Below are 27,053 nucleotides of genomic sequence, written 5' to 3' on the forward strand. Positions count from 1 at the left end.
CTTCTTTTGGATTTTACTGTGGAATTAGCAGAGGGAAAGGATCTTTGAGTGTCTTTAAAACTGTATTACTGCTGATAAGCTATGTTGTCATAAGGCGTCTAGGACCTGGCTTTGTTAATCGACAATTTGTGGCCACTGGGGTGGGGGGGCATGTCAAATTGCACCACCTCAATTCAGTAGTGAACCTCTTCAAAAAGATAGTAACTTAAATCAAGTGTGAGTTCAGCTGAGGTCCGGGCATTCCATTTCACTGAGAATTTATTCACTTAGGTGTTTCAAATCTGTAACGGGGCTCCTCCTACAACCTTTTCAAGAAAAACAATTTCCAGAAGTAACCAGTATTTAAGTTCAGTTTGTCTTGTGTTTAAAGCAGGATTTATTGCTACTGGCAGACCATAAACATCACAGCTACTTAGTCTAGGCACTTCTACCTTTTAAAAACTGATCTGAGGCCAAGAGATACACAGCTATAGAATTTGTCTCCTTCCATTTCAGGAGCAAGAGAACGAGGTGAGGCAATATGAAATGTTAAGATAAAATGAGCAGAATAGGCATGACGAGTAAATACTTACATGTTTTGCCAGCTTTAAACCCACTGTCTGTATCTCCCCCACCCCTTACTCTCCTCCCCTTACCTGAACTTGGGTTGAAGTAGGTGATCACATAAAACAGAAACTTGCTGATAGCAGGCCAGCAATGGTGGTTTCAAAGACAACTCTGTTGCTATTCTCCATGCCTGCAATTCCTTCATTGAAAATCCGTAAGGAAGACTGGAATCAGCTAAGCATGAAGTTTGATGAACAAGATGTGCCAATTATACTCTAAAAGCTTAAAGAACTTACAGAAGCTGCTCAATGCAAGTATTTATTCACACCCAAGAAGAAATTAGCTAGTTACAAAGCAAAATCTTTCATGTTACTAAGTGTTGCTATTTACACTCAGGAGTGTATTGAATGCTACTCATTTGAAGCCTAGTTGAGTATTTTTAGATTTCTCTTTGTAATTAGATGCAATATAACTAAGGGCAATAAACGTTTCAGTTCCAAGTTAATCCTCAAATAAATATTTAACAAATAATTTAGTCTCAAATGTATGTCCAAGGATGAAGCACTGACATCATCAAGTAACCTCTTTACCTTGCAATTCAATAAAACAGATACCATTATGACATAGGAAAGCAAACCTGAGCAAGCCTAACACCATCATATATATTGTTTAAGAAAAAAAGGTCATTTAGAACTAGACTGGACTGATTTTATTTCCTTTCAAAAAGAATGGACACTAATTTAACTGTATACAGAATTTAACTAGAAAAGTCTCAGTATATTGTCCTGTTCCAAGAACTGCATATATATATTTATGTATATATATATATATATAAATTACTGCCAAAGTTCCAAAGCATACTTTGTAATTAAATCAATTAAATACCCATCTTTCCTTACCCCTAATAACCTCAGACTACAGCTGCCCTGTTCAGATTAACCTATGTCCAGATGAAAATTCCCTTGGTCTTAACTATTGTTTCATTACATACGGCTTTTCCACTACCACCAAACTGGACTCAGCAATGAAAAATTTGATTAACCTTGTAAGAACTGAATTCAAAAGAAGATTGACAACAGTTTTTACTATGTTAAAATATGCCGCATGCATCTAAAAAATAATACTTATGCATTTCTGCGCATATTATGTTTATTAATCTGCCACATTTTACTATAGTATCTGCAAATTTCTTACTGTGAACACTCGAACAAATGAGTAGTAACCACTTTTAGTTAGACCATCAAAACTCTATCAAGTTCTCCGAGAACTCCAAGATGCTGTTTCGAAGTAAAAGATGTCCAACAAGATTCCAAGAATTTTCATCATTATACTCAGTCAAATAAGTCAGCCAAAAGACAATTTTCTCTTTTTTCCTGACATGACCACTCAAAACCCTACCATTCCCTGACTTTGTATTCCTATTGCATGTAAACCTGCAAGATCCCTTACCTTGATTAAACAAAGGTACCCATTAGTTATTTACCGCACTGTTTCACCTAGCTGCTGTCCAGGCACACTGAAAACCTCACTGCTACATGGCCAAGCCTCCAAATCCACTGCTCCAGTTAACAGAAGTCTAGGTCACTCAAAAATTAGAATTACAGTCAGCAATTCTGTCTGGGTATATCACCTGACACGGCATTATGTAATTTAATCACAAATCATTGCAATTGAATGCAGAATAAAGGAAACCTGAGTTTATTTAGCTTCCAATTTCTGCGAGATCAAGAGGAACTGGGGCTGCTCTAGACAAAAAAAAAAAAAAAAAAAAAAAAAAGAAAATAGACTGTGCTTGCAGATCATTTTCTGCCATATTCTTTCTTTAGGACCACTGTTTTATTGTTGCCCTTTCCATTACATGGGATGTACATATTATCAGGTGTTAATAAAAGGTCAGTGCCTGTACAATACATTCTACAACTGAGCACCACTTTCTGTAACTGAACAGGCAAAGAAATTACACTGAACATCAGCATCTGGCAGTATTTCTCAAAAAAAAAAAAGTGACTAAAATGGGTTTAAATTGATTAACACTATTAAATCACATCTAATATTTGATACTACATTATTTCATTACAGCTATACGATACAATTATACAAAATGTGTTAACATCAAAGAATACAACCAAAATTAAGATAGCAAACAAAACCTATATAACTTTTTCTTTACAGGAAAATACTTTTGAAGTATGCATGTAACTGCCCATTCTTTTAAAGAAAATCTACCGCAAGCAATGTTATCAACCTCCAGAAAATCACACATAGCATTACCACGCATATCCCCAAAAAGTGTACAATATGCACACTTGGAAAATACAAAATTAAAAAAATTGTAAGCAACAGGTGAGCTTCATATTTATAAGAATGTGAAAAGAAGTCCAATTTTAGCACTGTTGTATAAAGAATTGTCTTTTTTTGATGCAAGTTCATGAACTGACCCATCCGGTTGGGGCCACACTTTACAAAACACCGTGTTCTTTTGAAACAGGATTACAGAGCAAGGTAGAGCATCTTAGCAACGTCACCTTAAAGTTTTTTTGTGTGTTTTTTGCTTTTTATTTACTACTTATCAAAACACGTCCTTTAGGCTTGTAGGGTTCTTTTTTAAAATTCTTTCCTAGAAACAATATACAAAGGGGAGGCATATTTATTTCCAATTCATACTCCTGTAAGTAAGATGCTTTGAGTTCAAAAATTTTCTCCTCCAACTTTCACTGGTTGTTTTTGGCCTTAGCATGTGTTAAGATGTGAGATTTCAGGTTAGTTGATTGCGCAAACTTCTTATTGCAGCCATCAAACGGGCAAACATAGGGCCTGTCGCCAGTATGAATTCGCACATGTGTGCGTAAGTTGAAGTCCAGTGAAAAACGCTTTCCACATCCTTCAAATGTACACTGTTGAAAGGAAGACACACTCCATTAGCTAACAAAATATTGCTCATTTCTCTCAACAGTATTATTCTTTAAATCACTAGACTGCCCACACATGAAGCTAGATGCTAAAGGCTATCATCAGTGAAGCTGTGAGCATTACTTGTGAAATGTATTAAAAAAAAAATACATATATATATTTCAGGTTGCTTTACCACAGTAGTATATCTATTTTTCAAAGACAGAAATAACTTCCAGCTTGCAAGCAAATGCTTTCACTAAAAACACCTTCTCTGCATCTGAAACTGTATTTTGCTATGGCGTACTAAAACCAGAAGAAATGTTTTATATAAAAATTTTCTCCTTTCAGTGATAATCTGTAAAAATTTGCTCCCTTTACCAGCTTTACTTTAAGGATGTAGAAACACAGTATCCCTAAAATCATACAGAAGCTAGGTTAAAATTAGAGTCTACGCCTGTTCACCAAATAAACTGTGGTCCATAAGTTTGAGTGTTAACAATACCTGAAAGGGTTTCTCTCCAGTATGAACTAGCTGATGTCGCTTTAGTTTTGAACTCTCCACAAAGGCCTTGCCACATTCCGCACATACGTGTACTCGAGGGCCATGAGTGTGCAGATGCTTCCTCATGGCAGAGTTGTCCCTGAACATCTTTGTGCAGCCCTTGAAAGGAACAGTGACACTCAATTAACAGAACCTTCTTTATCAGCACTAGCTTATCTATCTGCTACAGCATACGCATTTAAAATGGTTTTGCATCCTGAGTGCTGCCTTAAAAGTTGGCCCTGAGAAAAAAAAACCCTTACATTTATTAAAAAAAAAAAAATAAAAATACCAAAGATAACTAATCATTTGAATCATCTGAAAAGTTTACCAAAACACACACAATCCCAAACAAAAACCTCCAAACCCATTCCCCCAGTATTATGAGCCATGTGCAGTTAAGTGAGTAACAGGACAGTCTCATGGAAAAGATGCAGCTTTGACAGAAGCAAATGAATAAACCAAACAAAAGCTCCTATAGTTTAAGGGAAGGAAAAAAAGGGAAGGAAAAAAAAACACCCCCCAAAAAAAAAGACAGAACAACAGTTCATGGATACCTATGGTATCCATGAACTATCCTATGATATTCTTCAATGTGCTATTCTGAGTACTACAATTCAATGTGCATTATATTCTCTAATATACTACAGATTATTCTGTAGTACCAATTTGTATGTGCACCACTCCACCTCCCAACATCCTGTCCTCTTCCTTTTCTGTCCTTCTCACTGCTGAGAAGAAATGGAGCAAGAGGGTTTCCCGCAGGTAACAGCTTAACGAAACTACCTTATCCAGACTGGCAGCAGCAGATTGATCACTACCACCTTGAGATATAAAGTGATTGTCACTGCTTCTACAGTTTAAACCTATAGAGTGATACAGGGAAGCTGAATAAGGTAGAACACCTAAGTTATTGTCAGCTCAACCTAAAAGCAAAAGATACTCACATTAACCCAGGTACAGCATCAGAAGTCTTAATCTGGGGTCCATGCTGCATCAACATTTTGATTCCAGAGTACACTTTAGCCAGCAGCAACCTGGGGCTCTCTGGATACCTTCTTATTCCCCCCACCTCTTACTTTTTAGTGACAATCTACAGGCATCTATCATATGGTTTATGAATGTCTTCCTCAAGGTTCAAAATCCCTCATAAAATTCTACAAACAACTAAATTTTATCTGCACTCCATGTGATGCTGTTTAAACTTCCATAAAACTAGCCTACCAGCATCACTGTTATAAAATTCAACAGAACCTAAAAGAAACATTAGTTAAGTTCTGCAGGCTTCCTTTTTGGATTTTTTTTTTTTTTTTAACTAATAACCACATTAAGGTATGCCTTATTTTTTTTTTTTTTTTTTTTTTAAAGGGGGAAATTACACTTTCAGGAAGAGCTCACTCTTCAGGCATTAGAATTTCTTCGGCTAATTTTAAGAAGCATTGTGCCACCATTCATTTCACGTAACAGAACTGCTGGCAAAGCAGCACCAAAATAAATACACCATCAACTTTCCTGCGTTTATTTCAAAGCCCCTGCTTGCCTCTGAGAGGAGCAGTTACATCTTCTACAGTATTTTTCTTTTTTTAAATTGAAGTCATAAATGCACAAAGCCTAGAAACACTAAAAAAGAGAAAATGGAAGGACAGAATATTCTTTTTTCTTTTTTAATCCCTGTTCAGATGAAGTTGAGGCTATGAAAAAGTAAATCAAAGAAATGAAGGCAGCATTCCTTAGTATTGTAAGGAGTAACTGTTCCTGTATCTCCACATACTATACTACAATAAATACATGATATTTGTAGAACATAAAGAATTTGAAATAAATATAAGCACAAAGAGGAATCCACCAAATTCCTTAGACTATGGCTGTGAGAAAGCAGCCTTCTATTCATGCTCTCTAATGTGCACTATTAGCTATCTGCCCTGATTATTTGGTTAGGCTCATCACTTATCTGGACCAGAAGTCAGCAAAATTGTATTTGCCTTTTTTCATTACAGACTAAGTCAGCTAACAGAAGCTCTACAAAAGCTGGATAATGCAGTAAAGCAAGATGCTACCAATCTAGGTGACTGGGAACATTTATTCAAGATAGAGGCTTCCCCACTATCAGTGGGTCAGAATCATTATCTCCAGGGATGCCTCTCTCCCTCTTTCAAGATGATGCACCTTCCAGCTCTGGAATATAATTCAAAGTCTTCCAATAATGCTGACTTTGGCATCTGCATCATAAATTGCTGATTCCTGATCTAGACTCCAAATCTGTCATAGTTTCCAAGCAGAGGATATATAGATCTTAGGAACGTACTTTGAACAGCTTTCAGAACATTCTTTCAAGTATGTATTCTTGGGTGGCAGGAAATCACAACAGTAAAACCAGCATGTTAGGGACTGTGCATCATGGTTACCAGAAGATTAGGGATGCACTAACCTTAAGACAAGGAATGGGAATAATATATTATTCAGTGAAAGGTTTTTAAAGCAGCCTCTAAAGAATTATAACTAAAATACAGTCAACAGAGTGTAGACTATTAACAGTAATATATTCTGGTTATTCATTCTCAGGAGAAAACACCAATACAAAATTCTGGTCTAAAAATTACTACCTAGTCAGAAGCTGAGCACTGCACTTACTTTGTGAGGACATGCTATCGTTCGTGGAGCATCATCTTCTTTAATTTTTCTTGGTTTCATTCTTAAAGATTAAAAAAAAAAAATAACAACAACACATTAGTAGAAAAATTAGTAGACAGCTCTTCTCACATAATTGCCTACATAATGCATACATTTATTTGATAGCATTACGTGCATCAGTATTTTCAAAGCCTTCACAATAAAATTAACAGTGTCATTTGGCATTTGGAAAGTTCAGCTTTTCCAGAAGGACCTCAGAAATACAGAATAAGACATTTAATACTACCTTCTTAGTCCTCTGAATATGTAGAAACAGAGTTGTGTTTTTTTTCCGGCTTAGACTAATTGTAAATAGGTTTTTTTTTTCTCCTGAAAACTCTGGTTTTCTTGTGCTAGTACCCACATAGCCTATTTATCTTCACTTTCTCTCACCAGGATATGAAGAACAGAGTAGCCTCAATCATTTTTCAGTATTTCACCACACGAGACTTCAGAAGAAAATAGTACAGGAGCAGGGAAGGCAGGCAAGCTGTGGATTCTACATAGACAATGTAGACATCCATCATAACCACAGAAAATGCAATTATTTTTAAGTTACTGTACACATGGATTCCACTGTTGGCAACTGACAATCATCTATTTATTCTTGGTTGCTGATAGGGATCTTCACCACTACATTATGGGTGCCATTAGTCTTCACCGACCATGTAAGGAGACCAGCCAACTACTGCTTGAATGTATCAGGTGTTTGTTTCAAATACAATACATAGAAAACAATGTTAGAACAGGCGTGCCATAGGCATCTGTCTCAATGTCCATACAGCTGACTTCTCTGACACTATTCCAGAGAAGTGCAATGTACTTTTACCTATTTCTCAGAACAGTAGTGCTGTTTTCAAAAAAAAACTGAAAAAGAAGTGGCTTATCTCCACCTTATAATAGAGGCAAGTAGATGTAAATAAATGCACCTCATACAGCTGGAGATTTACCTAGGTAAGTAATGAGATTTTGTGCATTCCAACACCTTGCTGTAGAAGGTAGTTTGTTTATCTGAGTTCCTGAATGGCTTTTCCTGGTACAACACAGTTATGTATGACAAGATAACTACATATGGCTATTTGTAAGTTAAGCAAAAGGTTTTCTGGTGTAGTCTCTAAATGAAACAGAAATAAGTGGCTTTTGTTCTTTTCTCTAAGCGAACGCTTAGGAAACTCCTGTTGGCTCACCAGCTCCAGATTACATTGAATATATACAGTGCTAACTAAAGAATACCGCAGTCTCCTGCAGGGTTAAAAATACAAATGTTACAAAAATAAAGAAACTGGAGAGTATCACATCCAACAATTCCCTTACTCTCAGATACTAACAGCTCCAAAAGACAGGTACGAAATACTTGCGTTGAAAAAGCTCCTCTTGTGCCATTACCAGCAGCATAACTAAGCATTTTGTCAATTTAGGGGCAGAAAAATCCTGAACTCAGGAAGCTGTATCTGTTCCTGTAAACCAGCCTCTTTATTAAATCTCCCTCATAACTTTTCAACTCAGATGGCCTTATTGATTAGATCTAATTTATATAATCCAGTTGCAATAGAATATGATTGTGCTGTGCTTAGTTTACCCAGCCTCTCTAAGTATCAAATACCTACATCGAAAAAAGTGATTGGGATTAACTGATTGGCTACATTCTCCAGTGAGATTCTAGACTAATAATACTACAGGTACTGAGGCTATAGGAAAACACACACACAAAAGCTTTCTTTCAGTACCCCTACAGAAAGCTTCCAAGTACCCTTTTGCATGGGATTCTCCTTATTATGTCTTTATGATTTTTACAAAAGGAAAAGGCATAGAAATGAGTGCCTGTTGTACCAAAATGGGCACACAGAAGAATGCTTTGACAAGATGGGACCTGAAAGAACTTAGTGCCTTGGTTTAATGCTGTTAAGAGAACAAACACCCTCAGGGAGCAAAACTGGTGCCAAAACCACCTCCTTCACTTCTAACCCTATCAACTTGTTAAGTGTTGGCTGAGTCATTCCCTCAGCTTGCAAAGCAAAAAATTCCTAGGCCTAAGACCAGTGTTGTGACATCATCATAATGAATAAAACCACTATTGTTCTGAAGGTCTTAAATGACCACCTGTAAAAGGAGAGAATAGACAGAAAAGGATCACTAACAAAAGATGTGGTCAACAGCTTTGGTGGGCAGTGCCTGCATTTTTTACACTTGGCATAAGATCCCACTGATCATGTTAAGTGTTATTGATAACTCTTGTATGTCTTGCCCCTGTTATTAAGTCAATCTTTGACAAAGAAACACTGCAACAGTGTTATCTGTAACAGGCTGTCAAAGTAGGCTGAGAGAGAAACTGAGAGGGGAAAATACCCTGGCCAGTGTAGTCAGGAAGCTTCCAGTTCAGTGTAGTCAGGAAGCTTGAGGAATCAATCACAGCTGAACTGAAGGGTCACACATGGGACAGACTGGAGTTTCAACATACACTTTTCAGTTCAATGCCTGAGCAGGCACATAGAATTTTAAGTGTCCATTCTAGAATAAGCTGACTTTTCAATTTTCAAGCTTAGTTTCTCAAATGAGGAGTATCAGCCCAGAAATATACTTGGATAAAAACATTTAGCCCTATTGACTACAAAATGACAACAAAGTTTAGTTAATACAGAGGCAGATTTAAAATCCTTTCATTTCTCCCTCAAGTATGGGAAGTGGGAAACTTAAGCTTAAAAAGCAGGACAAGACTATGTATTCCACAGGCAACAAAGCTACTCAGTAAAACAGAAGCAGGCATTTCAACAGGAAGACATGGCAAACAATATCCTGGTTACATCTCAGTGCCACATGCAGGAAGAGGCTGCTGGACCCTTGGATTAAAGGCACAAGGGCATGTACACCACAGGCACAGCTACAACAGATAATTTTGCCAAAAACATCATCCTGTTCACAAGGCTGTGGAATCCATATGGACAATCACTCAAAGAAGGATTTAAAGACTTACATATTCAAATGCATTAGAATAAAAGATTTTGGTCTTACTTTAAAATTAACTTTCTGCAAAAGGAGACCAGACTAGAACCTGGGCAGTTGATCTTAATTACACTGTTGCAGGTAGCTCTTGCTGGTGGTTAGACTTTTGGTTCCCACCCAGTAGAGCATCTCTACCAGCTCCGTCCAAGTTTTCTTAGCCTGAAACATTAATCAAAAACAGAACTCTAACACATACCACTATTTAAAACAACTACAGACACACACATTAATACCTGGGTGGAACTTTAGAAATGGCTGCCTTTGCAGAAAGTCAATTTACATGGCAAGACCAGAATTTTCATTTCTGCAGTTAGTTTATATGGGCCATGCCTAGTAGCAGCAACTGCAGAATAGCTAACCTTTCGGATCAAGGCACTGGGACACTGCAATTAAAGGCCAAGTTGGTTAACTTGTATTGGGGGGATGAAGGGAGGGAATGAGGGGCAGCAGAGGGAGTAGGAAGGTGTGCAACCCAACAGCTTCACAGAATGAATTCCAAAAAAAGCACACTCTCTTATCCATGCATAAAGATTGAGTGAAAAAAATCACAGGTATTAAAGCACTCAGTTCCTTAAAACAGAGAAAGTAACTCTGTCACTGTGCAATATCAGAAAGTAACAGTTACCTACCTCTTTTCATCTTCCCAGCTGAACTGAAAGAACTGTACCTTGACATAGCCAATCCCTACCTCAAACCCCTGTCAATCTCCACAACCTATTGTCTTATAGATAGATCTAATTTTAAAAGTTACGACAATGTTAAGGCTAGGAATAGAGAAAATTCCCAAGTCAAAAAAACAGTAACAGTATAGAATTTCCTCCTTGTTCTACCATCTTCCTTTTTTATCTCTGTTAAAATTCTGTGTTCGCACATCCTTTCTTCTCCTTTTATACATAAATCTAACCTAAAGAACATTACTCTCTCTCAGGCAACTCCTTTGACACATTCTAGAGGTCCCTGATGACAAACACTGATATTCACCTGTGTCGACGACCACATTCTTAAGAATAGTTAAAAGAGGAGGAAATCATTCCCTATCAGCAGCATCACTGCTGTTTCTGATCTCTTCCTCAGCTCTGCCATTCCCCTTGTACTGCCCTGCTGAGGCAGAAATAACATGAGCGTCATGGCCCTATGCTGCTGCAAGAATTTATTTGTGCTGAAGAACTCCTGAAACTGGCTAGACTGGCTTTTGCATAAACAGACAAAAGGGGAGTGCTGCAAGGTGTCCTAGGAATCTATCTGCAACCAAAGAGCATACATCTAGTGTCTTTCTATGCTACAGACAGATAGAAAAAGTCATAAGTTCTCTTTCAGTCTAAGATTCTGTCAAAAACAATTACTGGCTTTGTTATAGTTGTGAAGAATATCAGGTGTACCCACAGCAAGAGATTTGCCCTCCCCTGAAAGAACACTTTGGGTAAAGCAACAGTCAGTTTACTGCCCTTTAAGCATCTCTGTAATAGGAACAAAACCAGTACAAAAGCTACAACTTGTAAAGAGGCCCAAGTCATTAATCTAGGAGACCAGAATGTTTTGCCACTTTTAAGAAGGGCATCTTATTTCAAACACTCCTTTGTTTTCTGTTTTGTTAAGCAGAGAGAAAGAAAAGGCAGTTCTCACAATGGCTCTCAGTCAGAAAAGGTACTAAGGAGAACAGAAGATAAAGCCATGGACAGTGAAGTTTTTACCACTAGGACCCATTACTGTGTCAGTTTTCCAGCTATAGTGTATCCCTTTTTATATATATATATATATTTTTTTTTTTTTACTGATGCCTGTATTTTGCTGTCTTTAGCCAGTTCAAGTCATGCATCTGTCTGATGGGTAAGAGGGAGGAAGCGGACAGTTAGGAATAGCCTTTTTAGTGGCTTTGCTAAGAAGGAATTTGCCATATGCACCAACTAGATATATGTGTGCTGCTTCCCCAAGCCTTTATTACCAAGCAGTTATGACTTCCTTACAGCTAACTACAGAATTACTTGTAGTCACTTAAGACTTGGATAAAACATTTTATTTCACTTGAAGGGATTTCCAGTGTTCAAGTCTAAGATATCAAATGGCAATGTGGTAATTTATTAGGTTTTATTTCTTTCTGAGCAGGTCATTCACAATTAATGTTTCACATTCTGATATGACTGCCTAAGAGAAATCCACTTTTTTATTGCATTTTTAAAGCATATGAAAGAAAATGCACAAGTCCTATAACAGAACAAAATAATTTGTAAAGAGCAACAAATTGCCCGATGAGGTATAATTTACAGTCATCCAACGTGTTACTGAACACATCTTAATGTTCTGACAAAGCTTGTTTATTCAGTATTTTCAATAGTTTCAAAATGTATAAAGCCTTTTCCAGGAAAAGCAATAAGAGTTCCAGTTAAAGGACCCGTATTCCTGCTACATGACTCAATGACAAATGCACTAAAAAAAAAGCAGTGAAAGCCAATGGTATCACAAGAGATGGTATAACTGCTCACTCTGCTAGTGCTACCCAGTTGCTGAGCAGCAAGAGTCCACTGCAGATGCCGAATTACTACAGTTTTAAAATCTTTATGATTTTATATATATATATTATATTTATATATATATATATATATATATATATTTTATAGGGCTGCAGAGCTACAAAGGACTTCAAGCATCAAGTCCACCCCTGCCTTATTTTTCATTAACCAGAACCTTGCTTGAAATCTATTACCACTAGAATTCAAACTTTGCCCATTTAAACTTAACCTCAGAACTTTGTTCCTAATAATTGATGCCAATGTATCTTAATCAAAATAAGCTGTCTAGTTATAAACGGTGAATCTAGCTTGGCTTTAAGAAGCTAATTTCTACAAATATATAGTGAAATTCTTCCAAGAACCTTCATGGAAACAGGAAAGCAGCCCAAAACAACTTGCTCTCAACTGCACAAAATACACTGAGTATACAATTTTACTAGCCAGTTCATGCTTCCTTATACACAAGCTGTGCACAATTCTTTTTTCAAGTCACCAAAACACAAATCTGCTATTGAAAAACACTACAGCACGTGAAGCTACTTAAGTTTAAAAGTAAGTTTCAACTCACATGCTGCTCAAAGTTTTCTGAATACAGCTACTGAGAATTTCAAAATTGTGAACTGTAAAACAATCAGCAATCCTTGAAACTTTTAGAGAACTTTACACTAAATAAACATTCTTTAAGCATGAAATATTCCTAGGACCTCCAAACCCAATTCCCATACACGTAAACACATTTTTTTCCTTAGTTTGTCATGCAAACTTTTCAGTGATGCTGCACAGAGCAACCTAGAACAAGACAACTGATCAGTATAAAAAGAGGTTTATAGGCAACAATGCTTGAACTAATGTTATTAGCTAAAGGAGTCCCTTTAATATGCTTCACTGCAAGAGGATCAAAACCTTAACAAGCAATAATCAAATTCTAATATACCCATATTCTTCAGCCTCAGCTATACACAATCATTTAAGATTAACGTAATCTGTTTTCTTTTTCTTCTTTTACTCTGGCCTTAGAAAATTTGATTCTGAGCAAGGAATAAAAAAAAAAAAAAAACCAAACAACACCCAAACAAACAAACAAAACCAAAAAAAAACCCAACAACAACAAAAAAACCCACAACCCAAAAACCAAAACCCAACTTTCTTAAAACAGAAGATTCTTGAAGTTTCTACATTATCTACAATTAAGCTATCAGAACAATTCTGCACAGGTTTGAGCAACCTGGGGATATTGCTAAATGTGATATCCCCCCAGTTGCTTACCACCACATATTTGTCTTATGACTGAAGGGGTTTACATTTTATCTGCTGTACAGAAATATATTAACAGAAAATTGACTGTACACGTAGAACTCAATCTTTACATCATCGGCTAAAAATTCTAGCTCTAGAACTTCCTAGAACATTCTATCATGAATAAAAAGTGGTAATTTTAAATTGCTGCCAGCTGCCACTATTTTCTCAACAAAAAACTAACTAAATCCCAGAGATGCAGTACATTTTACAACATTAAGAAATATGCAGACAGATCTGACAGAAGCAATCTGATCACTTTGAGAAGCCCAAATCCTGGCAACCATTTCAAGTACTCAGAGCAATCTGGAAAAAAATATTCAGTATTTGCATGGAGAATACCCTGTGAGAAACTATTTAGATTTCCTAACAAAAGACAGCTACTCAGTACTTAAACATTTAATAGAAGCTGAGGTTTCAGCATGTTTTAAAATAACAGAATACCACTCCAAACAATGAGCAGAAATGTCTAAGTAACATTTTGAAATCAGACTGCTGTGTACTGTTAGTGATAGAGTATATATAATACTTTTATAAAGAGAATATATATAGAGTATACTTTTAGTGATACTTATATCACTAAAAAACATACTGCGCTTTCAGCAGATCTCAGAGGAAAACAATCATTTTTATCACAACAGTAAAACAAGTAACAACCGTATCAATAGCTAGAACCGCCCAGCACTTTAGGTAGAACCCCATTTTCAGCTGTTTGTAATGTGTTTTGACACATTTCCAGATCAGATAACCTGAAGTAGGGAGCAAGTCCTGCAAAACTATCTTACTAGGAGTCTTCAAAATGCACAGTTCAATGGATTTACTGAAAACAATTGTGAGACAAGGCAGTGTTGGTAATCCTCCAGCAGAAAGACATCTAAGAGTAACAGAGAAAGCTTGTATAAAGCAACAAGATTAAAAAGGTGAAACAACAGTAGATGCACACAGGAGACACCAAGATCCACCTAACCAAGAAGTTAGACCAGAACTTGTTTCAACGGTCCCTGCCATCTAGTAACTACCTGAAAAACCCAGTGGTAAATAAAAACCAAAAAAAACACCAAAACAAACGAACAAAAAAATCCACCACACATACTTCTTGCTCTCCTAGCTGACCCAGGGAATAAAAGTAACAACATCCGACCATCCATCTGCTCTGTCAGAATTGTGCACCAGAGCCCTGAAAAACAGCCAGCTGGCAAATGAGTCTAGCTTCATACGTACTATTGGCTCTCAACATGGGGAAAAAACGTAACAGCACCTGCAGGAAGCTAACAGTGGTGCTTAAATATTCGGAGACACCAGACTAACACTGTCCATGCACTGAGTGGAGGAGAATGCCTTTGGTAACTACAAGCATATGCACACAAAGTAGGAAACCAAATAAAGGCTGCAAAGGCAACTCTAATATCACAGTTCCCAGGTGCCAGAGCAGGCTTCCCTGGTGACTTCACGGTTGCCCTCCGATGGACACCGGTTGCCCTGAGCACTCAGTACCACAGCCAAAGGCTCTGCAGAGGGAGGGAGGAAGAGACACGTGACTCAGTACTTCCTGTAGAAGAGAGCCTCTCCACCTCTATTTGAAAGTAAAAGTAACCTTGTAACTCTGTCAAGGTACTGATATGTAAATGAGTGATAGTGTACTTTAGCTTTCTTGTGCTGGACTTCCTGAACACAGAATTTCACATATCAGATCCTTTGATGCTGACGAATTTAAAAATACTCACATGAAAGTTACATTCTGTCATGCCAAAGATGCAGTCTATCAATGTATTTAGATCCCGTCTTACCCAAGAGGAACTAGAGACCAGAAGTCATTGAACAAGTGACTATAAATCCCAGTTGCTTTAACACAGAGCTACTCTGCTCTGAATTAAGTCACTTCTTTTTAAAAACGATTACATGGAACACTAGGCCATATTAAAGCTACCATTTATTCTGGCTAACAGTTTCATCATTAAACCAGGAAAAAGAAAACCATTTTACTTTAAAGATACTTTCTTCCTACTTACCTAGCAAATTCAGCCAGTTGTTTGGGGTCTGAGAGGTCAATGCCAGGTATTCCACCAGGAGGAAGTTTCTTCCCTGTCATGTACTCTGAGTAATCTGGAGGAGAATTCTCTCCAATGATCTGCTCTTCCACCACTGTTTCATGGTCAATATCTTTTTTATCATCTGAAACACACAAAATACCAAATTCAATACATACTAAAGATCAAAACAACATATACGCTATTAGGCTATAGCAACAGAAATTCCACACTGCTGCACACTTAAAAGACTACACTGCACTTCCAGATTTCCATGCCAATTGCAAACAGCAAAAAGACATCCATATAGTTACAGAATGAAGAACACAGGAAGAACATGGTGAGGAAAAAAAGAGAAGCAAAAGTTGCGTATCTAGTTAAACACAAATAAGTATAACAATCCTATGAATGTTGGCTGTGTTTAAAAGATAAGGCACTTTTCCTGAAACAGTGCCTAAATATTTAATTCCCTTAACCTCTTAAAGACGAGCCTTCACCGTACCCACTTTGGATCTCAACAGCAGTCAGTAACTAAACAAGCTTATCAGAAGAGTGGCAGATACTTACCCTGTGATGTCAGGACTACCGATTTTTACTTCAGAGCCTTCAGACTCCACTGACCTCTAACAGAAGTGTCACAGAGGGACAAGAAATTTAAAAATAACTGCTAATGGATTTCAGCACCTGCCCATAAAACTGAAGTTTTTCAACTCCTGCAGACAGGTCTCAAAGAAACCAAAAATCTAAATGGTACATCTCTCACCCAAGGGGGCTTCTTTCTTCTGTGGCAGAGGCCAGTCTAAGATCTTTCCCACTTTACTATATAAACAGCAGACAAATTATTCGGAGCTTTGATCTGCAAACCATTTAAGTGCTATTATATCTGCTCTAGAGCTCCTCCTATGGATTTGTGCTGAAGGACTGCAATAAGATCACACGGAAGACCTGCTGTTAACAGCTACTCACATCCAGACCTTAGAATACACCAAGATACAGTGGTTTCCTCTTTCGTCTTGCCATTTTGTATCAGAAACCAGAGATGCAGAAAGAAGACAGAGAATGGAAAGAATGGAAATATCCACCTATGCTCCTCACTGCAGTACTCACACCAGAAGGAAAACAGACATGGGATCTACCCTGGTTTACACCCTCAAATACACCTAGGACAATAAACGTATGTATATACACATGGTTTTAACTACTCAGCTAAAAAATTAGTAAACTTGTCACTACACTACTTCTTATAACCTGTGCACAGGAAGCAGATTCTGCAAATCACTTTATACACAAGAGGCTTTAAAAAAAACTATGGGAAGTTTTCTTTTACAAGTAGTGTTTAAGGAATTGAAATACAAGGTAGCAGGACAAAAATAATACTTCCCCAATTAAAAATTAAATAAATAAATAACAAAACCATAAGGCAGAAAACAAATGAAGCAACATTTTTCTTTCCTTTTTCTTCCACAGCAAGTAATATTATTCATTACTCAGTAACTTACTGTAGGAAGGAAAAGTCAAGACATATGCAAATAAAAGCTATATACTAAGGACAAATTTCTATTCAATTTGTAATGCCTGCCTTTAATGTTTGCCACCGAGCTATTTCTAGAAATGCTACTGCCAGTTTGGGGTTTAATCTGATCTACCAGATCAAATAGCAGTTCAAGTATATGTTCCCTGGTGAAAGAAGAAAATAGACTGCAACACTGACACAAGACAGAAGTGTTCATAACAAAATACTGTCTGCAACATTGAACTACAAAACTGACTATCTGGACATTTTTTAAATTTTAATCTAGCTTTCTGCTCACCACACTACCTGACAGTCTTTACCAGACCTTTAAAGAAAGCAGCTGAATTAAACAAGGATTATATGGTAAATCTAACAGCACCTGCAGGAGTTACAAATTCAAGTCAATAAATCTCCAATTTGGCAACAATGTTTTGTTCCAAACAGAAGCCTTAGAAAAGGTACTTGGCAGAGCCTCTGCAGGCAGAAAAGACATTATGAAACTCAGAAGAGCACAAAACTTCTAGAAAGATAAAAGTGACACCTTTGCCATGCACCAGACTAGAATGAGATCAGTTGCCTTCAATGCAGCTATTTCAACAGGTCCACAAAACTTCCAGTCTGACTGTTTGATGACATTTATAACAGAAACAAGTTTTCATTTCCTGCCTCAGATCAGATACAATGAGTTAACACGAAAATTTTGTATATATTACTTAAGATCTTTCCTTCCATGGTGTAAAGACTCACTATTCCACAGTGTTTTCTTGCTATGTGAGGGCAAAACTGAAACAAAGTCAGCCTTTAGTGCCTTTACTTGCAAAAAGCCCACCCACAGAAATCAATTTCACAGCTATTCAACTCCATGGGCTACTGAACTAAAACCTGAAAAACTATTAATACATTACTTTAATACAGTAGAAAATAAGAAAGTATCACTTCATATATTGATAATTATGTGAAAACAAAAACAAATTTTCCTATATCAAACCCCTGTATCTCTATGGCAGCACATAACAGCAGTTTTAAAAACTAATTTAAAAATTTAAACAACATACCAGTTACCTTAAAGTGTTATGCCAGGGTAACATCCCTCAAGACAGAAGGGCCTGACTCACACCAAAAGTCAAATACCAGACCATCCTAGTTACAGACCGTCCTATGACACTATGAACTCATTGCAAAAACAAACAAACAAAAAAAAACCCAAACCCAACACACAACCCCCCACACACACACACTTCTTTGGAAAACTTTTGGAAGAATTCTCTCAATGTCCTCTATGCAAAAATTAATCACAAGTTCATTTGTGATCCCCTATCAACCTGCAATAGGCAGCTCAAGGTTTGGAGAGTAAAGTCCAAGCAAACTCTCACTCAGGCTGACAAGTTAACCAATATTCTTATTGCAAACAGAGCAAGCTGACTGTTTGATGTTTTCTGCCCTCAAACAAGCCCCGATGCCCAATACAACCAAATTACTTTTTTCCTTTTTTCCTTTTGTGAAACATCAGGGAATCAAACATACTGCATCCAAAGCAAAGCAAAACACAGAGACACAACCCTGAAATTCTAGTGACACCTCTGGGAAGTACAAAACAAATAAGGCACAGTACCTCTCTGCAGGTTACAACCATGCCAACTTAACCTGGATGCCACCCATGCAAGCTAAATACAGACAGAGCCATGCAGGCAGTCAGTAAAAGGATATTAACTGTTACATCCTATCTGAGCTGCTTTGTCCTGTTCCTTAAAAACAGTTGAGAGTATAGCAGACTGAAATATAAGGCATGCTGCTTAAATGCGTATTTAGCACTATTCTGAGAGTTCTAATGCAGCCTTCTGTAAGGGATTTGGGATTTTTAGTCCAGTCTTTTGAAAGATATGGAAGATTTGAATGCATGTCAGTTAATCACTTTCTCTTCACAAAAAACATGCAGTACCAGTCACTGCAATAGCTATGTCCAATATTTACCTATCTTACAAAGCTGTGAAATACTCATTTCTTAAAGACATCACAGATAACCCCAACATCTTTTTATGCCCAACCACATTAGATATTTAGTCTAAATTGGGTTGGTCTATGTACCTCTTTACGACATATTCAAACAAATCTTCATGCTCAACGTCCTTCCATTCCCACCTCTCTCATGCCCTGTATACACAACTTGAACTGGAATCACTTCAGCACTTCAAAGCAAGTACGCAAGATAAGCAAACATGCATGTTTGATTGGGTTTGGTTTGGTTATTTTTCCCCTAAGATCAGTGAAAGTTTAGCATTTTAGCCAGCCATATCTTTTGACTAATACTTAGAACACATTTCTACTGGTGAACTAACTAGAAGTTTTCAGAGTACCAATCCCAAGTACCAGCTGAAGTAGGAAGAAGCCAGACTACTGGATAAAACTAACCTGTAGATAGTAACCACAGATTCCATGCAATAGATCAATGACAAAAGATGGTAGACACTGTCTCCAAAGACTTCATTACTTTTTGCTCTTATTACCATGCTTTCTAAATCACTTGCAATCCTTCTGTTGCACGGAAAACCCATCCACCTCAGAACCATTATTTCACACATTTTCTAGAATAGTAGCTAGCTCCAGATGACACCTCTGGAACTCCCCAACTTTGTAAGATGACCCCTTTAACTCTCAACTCAAGAAACCCTGTCAGTTATTCTTGATTTCAGGCATTGTACTTCGCTTTCAGATCTCCAATTCTCCAAGCCACCCTCCTCCTCTATTACAGAGCAGGGAGGACACAGTTATTCAATCAGTCTTTCTCTGTGGAAAATAAGGAGAGCAAAAAGGAATTCAGAAGGTGCACTTGGTAGCAAAGCAGTGAAACCTAATCCTAAAGCCTTCTCTGCAAGGTACCAAGTTAAGAGACATTCTGCTTGCCCACTAAAGGATGAAAAACATTTCAGCTTAAATTTTCATTTCATGATTACATGGTTAAGCACATTTGTTTTTAGGAGCAGTTGAAATACAATTACATGATAAAAGATGTATTCAGCAACAGTGCAGTACCCAAGACACTGTTACAGCTTGGTTTCTGCTACCACATTGCAGTCTCCTCAGGCAAGTTAGTTCATTGGTCATATTTGGAAGTAAAAGGCCATAATTAGCTTGTTAAATAAGACAGTTATTTAGCAGAAACTTCTGAATGTTGAAATTCCATTTTGCATAGCATGTCAATTTTTATCCTAATCAGCTGTTAGGCTACTTTCTCTCTGATGTGCCTTGTACACACAGATGAAGAAGAGGTTCTTTTTATTCCATGTCACCCATCTCTTATTTCACATCAGGGAGGCACAAACTGAAAAAAAAAAAAAAAACCCGCATACATCAACAGTCATCTGACTTCAACACTTGTGAGGCACTGTGCTGAAGTACTATGACCTTCTGAACCATCAACAGTGACATGGACCTCTCAGGGAAGGATCCAATAGCAACTTAAGAGGATTCTAGTTTGAAGATGAGCTAAAGAGGCAACTTAACAGATACTTTAAGTAATGAACCACATCCATAAACCACTTTCAAATCTGAAAATATATTTAAAACAGCTGCAGGAAAACATCTAGCATACTCTATAGTTCACTGGCAAAAATGTCAGGGCAGACTCAATGCTTATGGATACCAAAAGCCTGTATTACTGTCTTAGTCAGAAATAATTATCATCTTAACATTTTAAAGGAACCAGACAATCACTTTCTGCCCGCATTATGAAAAAAATTCATGTAAGAAGTCAACTGCCTATCTGTCATCACAAAGACTTTTGGCTATCCTTGATACAGGCCCACAACAGAACTGACTCATCTATTATTTATACTATGTAAGATGACAGATGATTATCTTTCACATCCCTGCAACCTGATAAAAAAAAAAAAAAAGTTAAACATTGAAGGCTTTTAATTTAAGACATTAAAAGTGTTTTTTAAGACACTCTGAAGAACCTTCTAGAAACCCAACATGAACTCCCTGAGTTTTCAAATATGGGTCTGCAGCAATGGCTTCCCTGATTATAAAAAAATCATTTCCAAACCATATACATAACTTCTGCACTTTTGTCTTTCCTATCTAGGAAAAACTGTCTTTCCCATCTAAGAATAGGATACCTGAGCAGTTTAACATCTGTGCGCAATGTTTAGTTTGGTTGTGCTATTTCAGCCCTGACCTTGCAGATTATCTATGCTAACAATAATAGTTTAAGCCAACGCCTATTTTAGGTTTGAAAGCTTGATGGAGTCATTACCTAGAAGTAGATGTACACTAATACATTTCCCCCCTGCAAAAATAAGCCCCAACTGCTTGAAATTCCAGTATTTGGTGGAGCCAGCATTTCAGCACCATCTTTCCAAGCCCTCTTGCATCCAAGAATCAGTTTTGCAAGCACAATCTAACAAAGTTTCTAAGGAACCTTCCCCTCTCTCATCACTCTTGTGTACCCAACCTGGTGACAGTCACTGAAGGCAATGACTAAGTTGAATCTAGCAAAGACACAAATATATTCCACTTAATAAAAAAAAAAAAAATTCCTAGTACGAATTGATGACTGTACCTGGAGAGCCCCATTAACTGTATACAATTTTCTAAATCTATTACAGGATACACAAATGAAAATAATGAGACAGTACAGCAGAAACACACTACAGGACCATGATTAAAGGATCCATCATATATACCTCTTGAGCCCTTTCAGAAAATAGAACACTTTTGTTCCATTCCTATTTTCACATGTGAAGACAGACAAATAATTCCATTCTGAAGATCTAGAAAGCTAATCTGAACTAGAACAAAGCATTCCTGTTTCAAGCTAAACACATTAAAGTAATCACAGGTCACAAGTTTGATATCACCATAGATACCAAGGTGATAAGAGAAGTTATGGCAAGTCTAAACATTGCCAACAACAGTACTGCAACTTCTAAGTATCCAAGTAACAAGACAAGGACTGAGTAGTCCCCTTTAATCACACTGCTGTATATTTCACAAATTATTTCTACACATTTCAAGAGGTGCTACCAAACATGTTATACTCATTTAGGGAAAAAGATTTATGACTGGCTAAATTTGGTACCACTCGCGTACGAGCTAATATAACAGCACTAGAAAACAGTAACAAGGAATTAATTCATATTGTCTTCCCACACAGTAGTGAGCAAAGTCTCCTTGTTCCAAATTCAAATACCCATGCACAGCAATATAAGGCTCATTGTTTTATCTTGATGCATGGCCTTATTTACTATTCATCTTTTGATGAACTTTTTGCTAAGCATTTAAACCAGTCAATTACATCAGTGTAGAAGCAAGTCTTCAAGCAAGTCTTTAATTATGTCAAAATATTGAGGCAAAACCACTATCTTTGCTCAAAATGAGGTATGCCTAGTTCTGCAGGGGAACTTTAATACAACTACCCTATCGCAAGTCAGTGGCTTGTTCTGGGTCATCGTGTCCCCTCCTTCCCTGCCCCACCTCCAGTTTTGCTTCTTTTGGAATTTTTCTGGCAACCATTTCCCCTCTTAAATTTCAGAAAACAGACAATGAAGCCTCAGCATTTGACCACTTCTAGCCCATTCAATAAGCTGCATGAGGAAGCACACAAGCATGCAGAAAAGGGAGGTCAAACTTCAGTACTTTCACCTATGTATTTTGTGGTTTTGCACTCCCCCCCTGCCCCCTTTCCCCCCACCCCCCCGGGAGGGTACTTTTTTGTCATTAGAAGTCAAGTCAGAATATGTATTCTGTATCATGGATATTGACATGAATGTAGCAATGCAATTCAACTCCCAGTAAATTACAAGTGGGTATTGCCCCCCCCCCCCCCCCCCCCCCGAGCTTGCAAAGTCAGGCTCATAAAGAACAAAACCACTGAAATCAATAGGGCTGCCCTGATGTGAAAGTTGTGTATGTGGGAAGAGAATCAAGAGTATTGATTACACACATGCTTCACTTCACTCAAGTAATAATCAGCATGCAGGAGCTCTAAGGAAGCATCCTATCAGGCACTCTGAAATTCAGAGTGCAAATGTATGCCAGAATTTGTCAATTGATCTCAGTGAGGTCCTGCATCCTGCCAGCTCATGAGTCATACATCCACTTGCATACTGCTATCTTAGGTAGCTTTCACAAACCAGAAGACTATATTAGTTTCTGTATCTCTTCTCCTTTCTTGTATGGTCAATTCTAAGAGAAAAAAACCCAAGTGGATTTATTCAGGTTTCATACAAAAATACACGGAAGTATACAGAACACCATTCTACTTCTCAAATAGTATTTGGGAAACTCCTAAATAAAAGTTCTTTTCTGTTCATCAAGAACTGATAAGACTCATTGGGCTGTCAACTGACTATACACTAGAACTGTTATACACACTGTCAAACTTGCTAAGTAATCACTTATATTTAAAGAGAGTAAAATATGAATCACCATACTATTCATCTTTTCAGACAAGTCAGTTCAGCCATCCAATAGTCTTCCTTTGACATTGCCCTTTGTAACAACTACTGGTAATTCACAAACACCACAGAGAGCAAACATTTTAGACTACACTAGAATCTTAGAGAGTATCTCTATCTTACTAGACTCGATCAATTTCAAACGAGAACAAAATTTACAATATGCAAGACAGATTACCAATCAACTATTCAAAGACTACACAGCCATTTATGTTGCATAAACTGATACTATTTGACCCTTTTTTTGCGCATTTACATAACTTCAGCACGAACTCTGACTACAGCGCCTAGCTGCCACCAGTACATTTTCTGAAATCCAGAAAACCGACACCAAAACAAAACTACCAAATCCCCAATCTAAACAAAAAACCCAATGTAAGACTTCTACTGACTAAAAAGGTTCTCTTCCCCACCCCCCACCCATTAAAGGAAAGGATCAGAAAATCGTGGCAGGGCAGGCGTACGCCAGTTTTATTCCAAGCCCCGCAGATACTAAATACCTTCACGAAATTTTATTCACTCCAAGACACACTCCCACGAAAAACCCAACTCCTCAAAAAACACACGCAACCTCACAAAACGCAGACGCCCTAAGCCTACCTAAAAAGCCTATTTAAAGCGCTAGACCTAGCCGAGAGAAAGCTGAACAGCCTCCGAGAGCCAGTCAGAAATTGGTCCATTCCTCCCGGCGGCTCCCTGGCCGGAGTTCTGCCTCCGGAGAGCGGAGTCCCCCCGCCCCGGGCGGTCAGACCCCGGCTCATGACAAGGAGCATTCCGGAGGGCCGGTGGTTTGTGGCCGCCCCCTCCGCGGGCGGCGAGCGGCGCGGGCAGCCCCCGCGGGGGCGAAGAGGCGCTTCCCCTTCGCCAGCACCGCTGGCCTCAAGCGGGGAGGCCCCACCCACACCCCGCCTGGCTACCGCAGCGGCCCGGCGGGACGGTCGGCCCCAGGCCCACCCCACCGTGCGGACGGTAAAACGGTATTTCGGGGAGATGGCCATGCCCGGGCCGGGGAGCGCCGGCGGGGCGGGCGGCGCTGCAGCGGGCGGCTGGCTTTTCCCCCGCACATAACGGTCACGACCCGGAGCACAAGGCGTACCAGGGGCCGCCGACGGCGTTCGGCATTAAAACGCAGCCCAATGGGGCCGCGGGAGCGCAGCGGCAGCGCCAGCGCCGAGCGGAGGGAGGGAGAGGTGCGGCGAGCGGGCAGCCGGCGGAGCCGCGGCGGGCGGGGGGGGGAGACGGGCCGGCAGCGGAGGGCCGGGAGACGGGGGAGAAGGAGGACAGAGGGCGCCGAGAGGCGCCGGGGGCGGCGGCCCGGGAAGGAAATGGCGAGGGGCAGGCGTGGAGCGAACGGCCGGGCGCCGCGGGGAGCGGCGGCGGCGGCAGGGCGGGGACGGGGGGAGAAGCGAGGAGGCTGGATTCGCCCCGCACCCTGTGCCCGCCCGCACACCCCGCCTCCCCCTGCTGCAGAAACTACGCCATTGCGGCCTAGTGCTGGAGTTAGCGCCGCGCTGCCTCCCTCCCTCTCGCACCCCTCTCAGCCGCCATCTTGGCGGCCGCCGCCATCTTTCCTTCCCCCCGCCGGAGCCGGGCAGGAGTAGCGGCGGCAGCAGCGCAGACCCCGCCATCTTTTCGGGGGAGCCGCCATACTTGCCCTGGCGATGAACATGGCGGCGCCCATCACACACATCAAAACATGGCCTCCCTTCAAAACAAAACTGTCCGAGGCGAACCGGGCAGCCGTCGGCGGGGCCCGGGACCCGGGTAGGGTGGGGTCCGGCGCGCACTTACCCGAGGCCCACATGGTGACCGAGAACTCCCCCTCCAGGGTCTTGATCTGCACCTGCTTCTGCTCCCATTTCCTGCCGCCGCCGCCCTCGGCCCCGCCGCCACCTCCCCCGCTCAGGTAACTCTTCTTGCTGCTTTTCTTGCCGCTGCCGCCCTTCTTAACACGGCCTCCTCCGCCGGCCGAGGAGGAGCCGCCGCCTCCGCTCTTGCTGCCGGCAGCGGCCACGGTGACCAGGGTCTGCTCGATGTACTCGTCCTCTCCGGCGGGGGCCGGCACGGGAATGAGGATCTGATCCTCGAAGCCGTCGTCGGCCCGCAGTCCGTCCGAGTCATCTCCCCCAACCACCTCCTCGCGGGTCTGCACCAGGATCACCTCCTGGTGGTGGTGGTGCAGATGGAGCTGTCCGCCGCCGCCACCGGCCGCGCCGCCGCCCGCCCCGCTGGGGTCCCCGTCCGAGACTAGCGGCTGCAGGGCGATCATGGGCTGGTGGTGGTGGTAGTGATGGGGTGGGTGGTGCGGGCCGCACTCCTCGCAGCACTCGTCCTCGTCCTCCTCTTCCTCGTCCTCCTCGCCGCCCACCACGGTGGTCTCGATGGTCTCCACCGGGATGGTTTCCACCTCAATCTCGTGCAGCTCCACGATCTCGGCCGGCATCTCCGAGCCGTCCGTGGCGATGTACAGGGTGTCTCCCGAGGCCATGGCGGGGCGAGGAAGGGGAGAGAGCTCCGCGGGCAGCGAGGGGGCTCCGGTCCGCTCCCCTTAGCGGATGGTGGGGCTCGGGCTCCTCTCGCTTCTTCTCCTCCTCCCCTTTCCACACAAACACCAGCTCCTCGCAGCCAGCGAGAGGGAGGCAGCCAGCCGCCAAATCCCGGCTGTGTTCCCTCGCGAGACTTCCGTTGCTGCCGCCGAGACGGACCCCAGCCCCGGGAGGCCGCTGCCGCCGGGACCCGGCCCCCCCGCAGCCCAGCGGCCAATCGCACCGCCTGGCGCGCCCACGGCTCACCCAGGGCAGCCAAGTAGCCTACGAGGGCGCGCCGTGCCGCAGCCGCCCGCCCCCATTTACTGCCACCGGCCTATCAGAGAGCGCTGCGAATACGGAGCGCACCTCCCGGCGCCGCGGAGCCAATCCGCCGCCGGCGGTGTCACCCTGCTGTCCCCCCTCGGCCGCCCCGCCTCTCCCTGTCGCCCCTCCCCGCGCGGGAGCGCCGCCCCGGCCCCGCCGCCTGTGCCGGGTGCCGGGCCCGTCTTCCCCGCCGCTGGGGGCGCGCTCTGCACCCCGAGCTGGCACGCGTCCGCAGCGGCCGTTAACGGATGCGGCGCGGACCCGGCCGCGGGCTGCGCGTGAGCCGTTTCCTGTATGCGGAGGCTGGGGCTCCGCGCCTAAACAGACCGGGAGCAGCTACCGCGTCCCGGGCGTCTCCCGGCCCGGCTGGGCCCTCCGCCCGGCCCTTGCCTGCCCCGCGGCCTACGGCTGCCGGTGGGGTCCCGCTGCGGGGCGGGCGGGCGCTGGCCCCGGCGGAGCGCTGGGCTCGGCATGCGCAGTCGCCGGAGAAGCCTTGGGATGGTGGCGGCGGGATCGGCTTGTTTGAATTCTGCGGTTGAACCGCTGCGGGCAGTTGGCAGCGTTTCTCTCTCCTCTCTTGGTGGTGGTGTGGGGGCAGCGTCGCGTACAGCGCAGCGCTTCCCCGCGGACTTCCGTCCGCTCGAACTTGCTCACAGGCGAGTTGGCCGCTTTCGGAGCGCCGGCTCTCGGTTCCAGCTCGCCGGCAGCGGGAGCGCGCTCTGAAGTCACAGCCCGTGGAGGAGATCGGTAA

At 41.3% G+C, this 27,053-nt stretch overlaps 1 protein-coding gene across 1 annotated transcript; it reads right to left on the reverse strand.

Moving 5' to 3' along the window:
* Window positions 1-834: 834 nt before the first annotated feature.
* On the reverse strand, window positions 835-26,255 carry YY1 (YY1 transcription factor). The gene is made up of 5 exons (XM_065685305.1): window positions 25,242-26,255; window positions 15,462-15,624; window positions 6,611-6,671; window positions 3,941-4,099; window positions 835-3,440 (listed from the first exon to the last, which is right to left on the reverse strand). The coding sequence occupies exons 1-5, from the start codon at window positions 25,936-25,938 to the stop codon at window positions 3,258-3,260; spliced, it is 1,263 nt and encodes a 420-aa protein (XP_065541377.1). The 5' UTR covers window positions 25,939-26,255; the 3' UTR covers window positions 835-3,257.
* Between the last annotated feature and the right edge of the window lie 798 nt (window positions 26,256-27,053).

Source organism: Lathamus discolor, chromosome 6 (genome assembly GCF_037157495.1).
Source record: "Lathamus discolor isolate bLatDis1 chromosome 6, bLatDis1.hap1, whole genome shotgun sequence".
NCBI classification, from domain to species: Eukaryota; Metazoa; Chordata; class Aves; order Psittaciformes; family Psittacidae; genus Lathamus; species Lathamus discolor.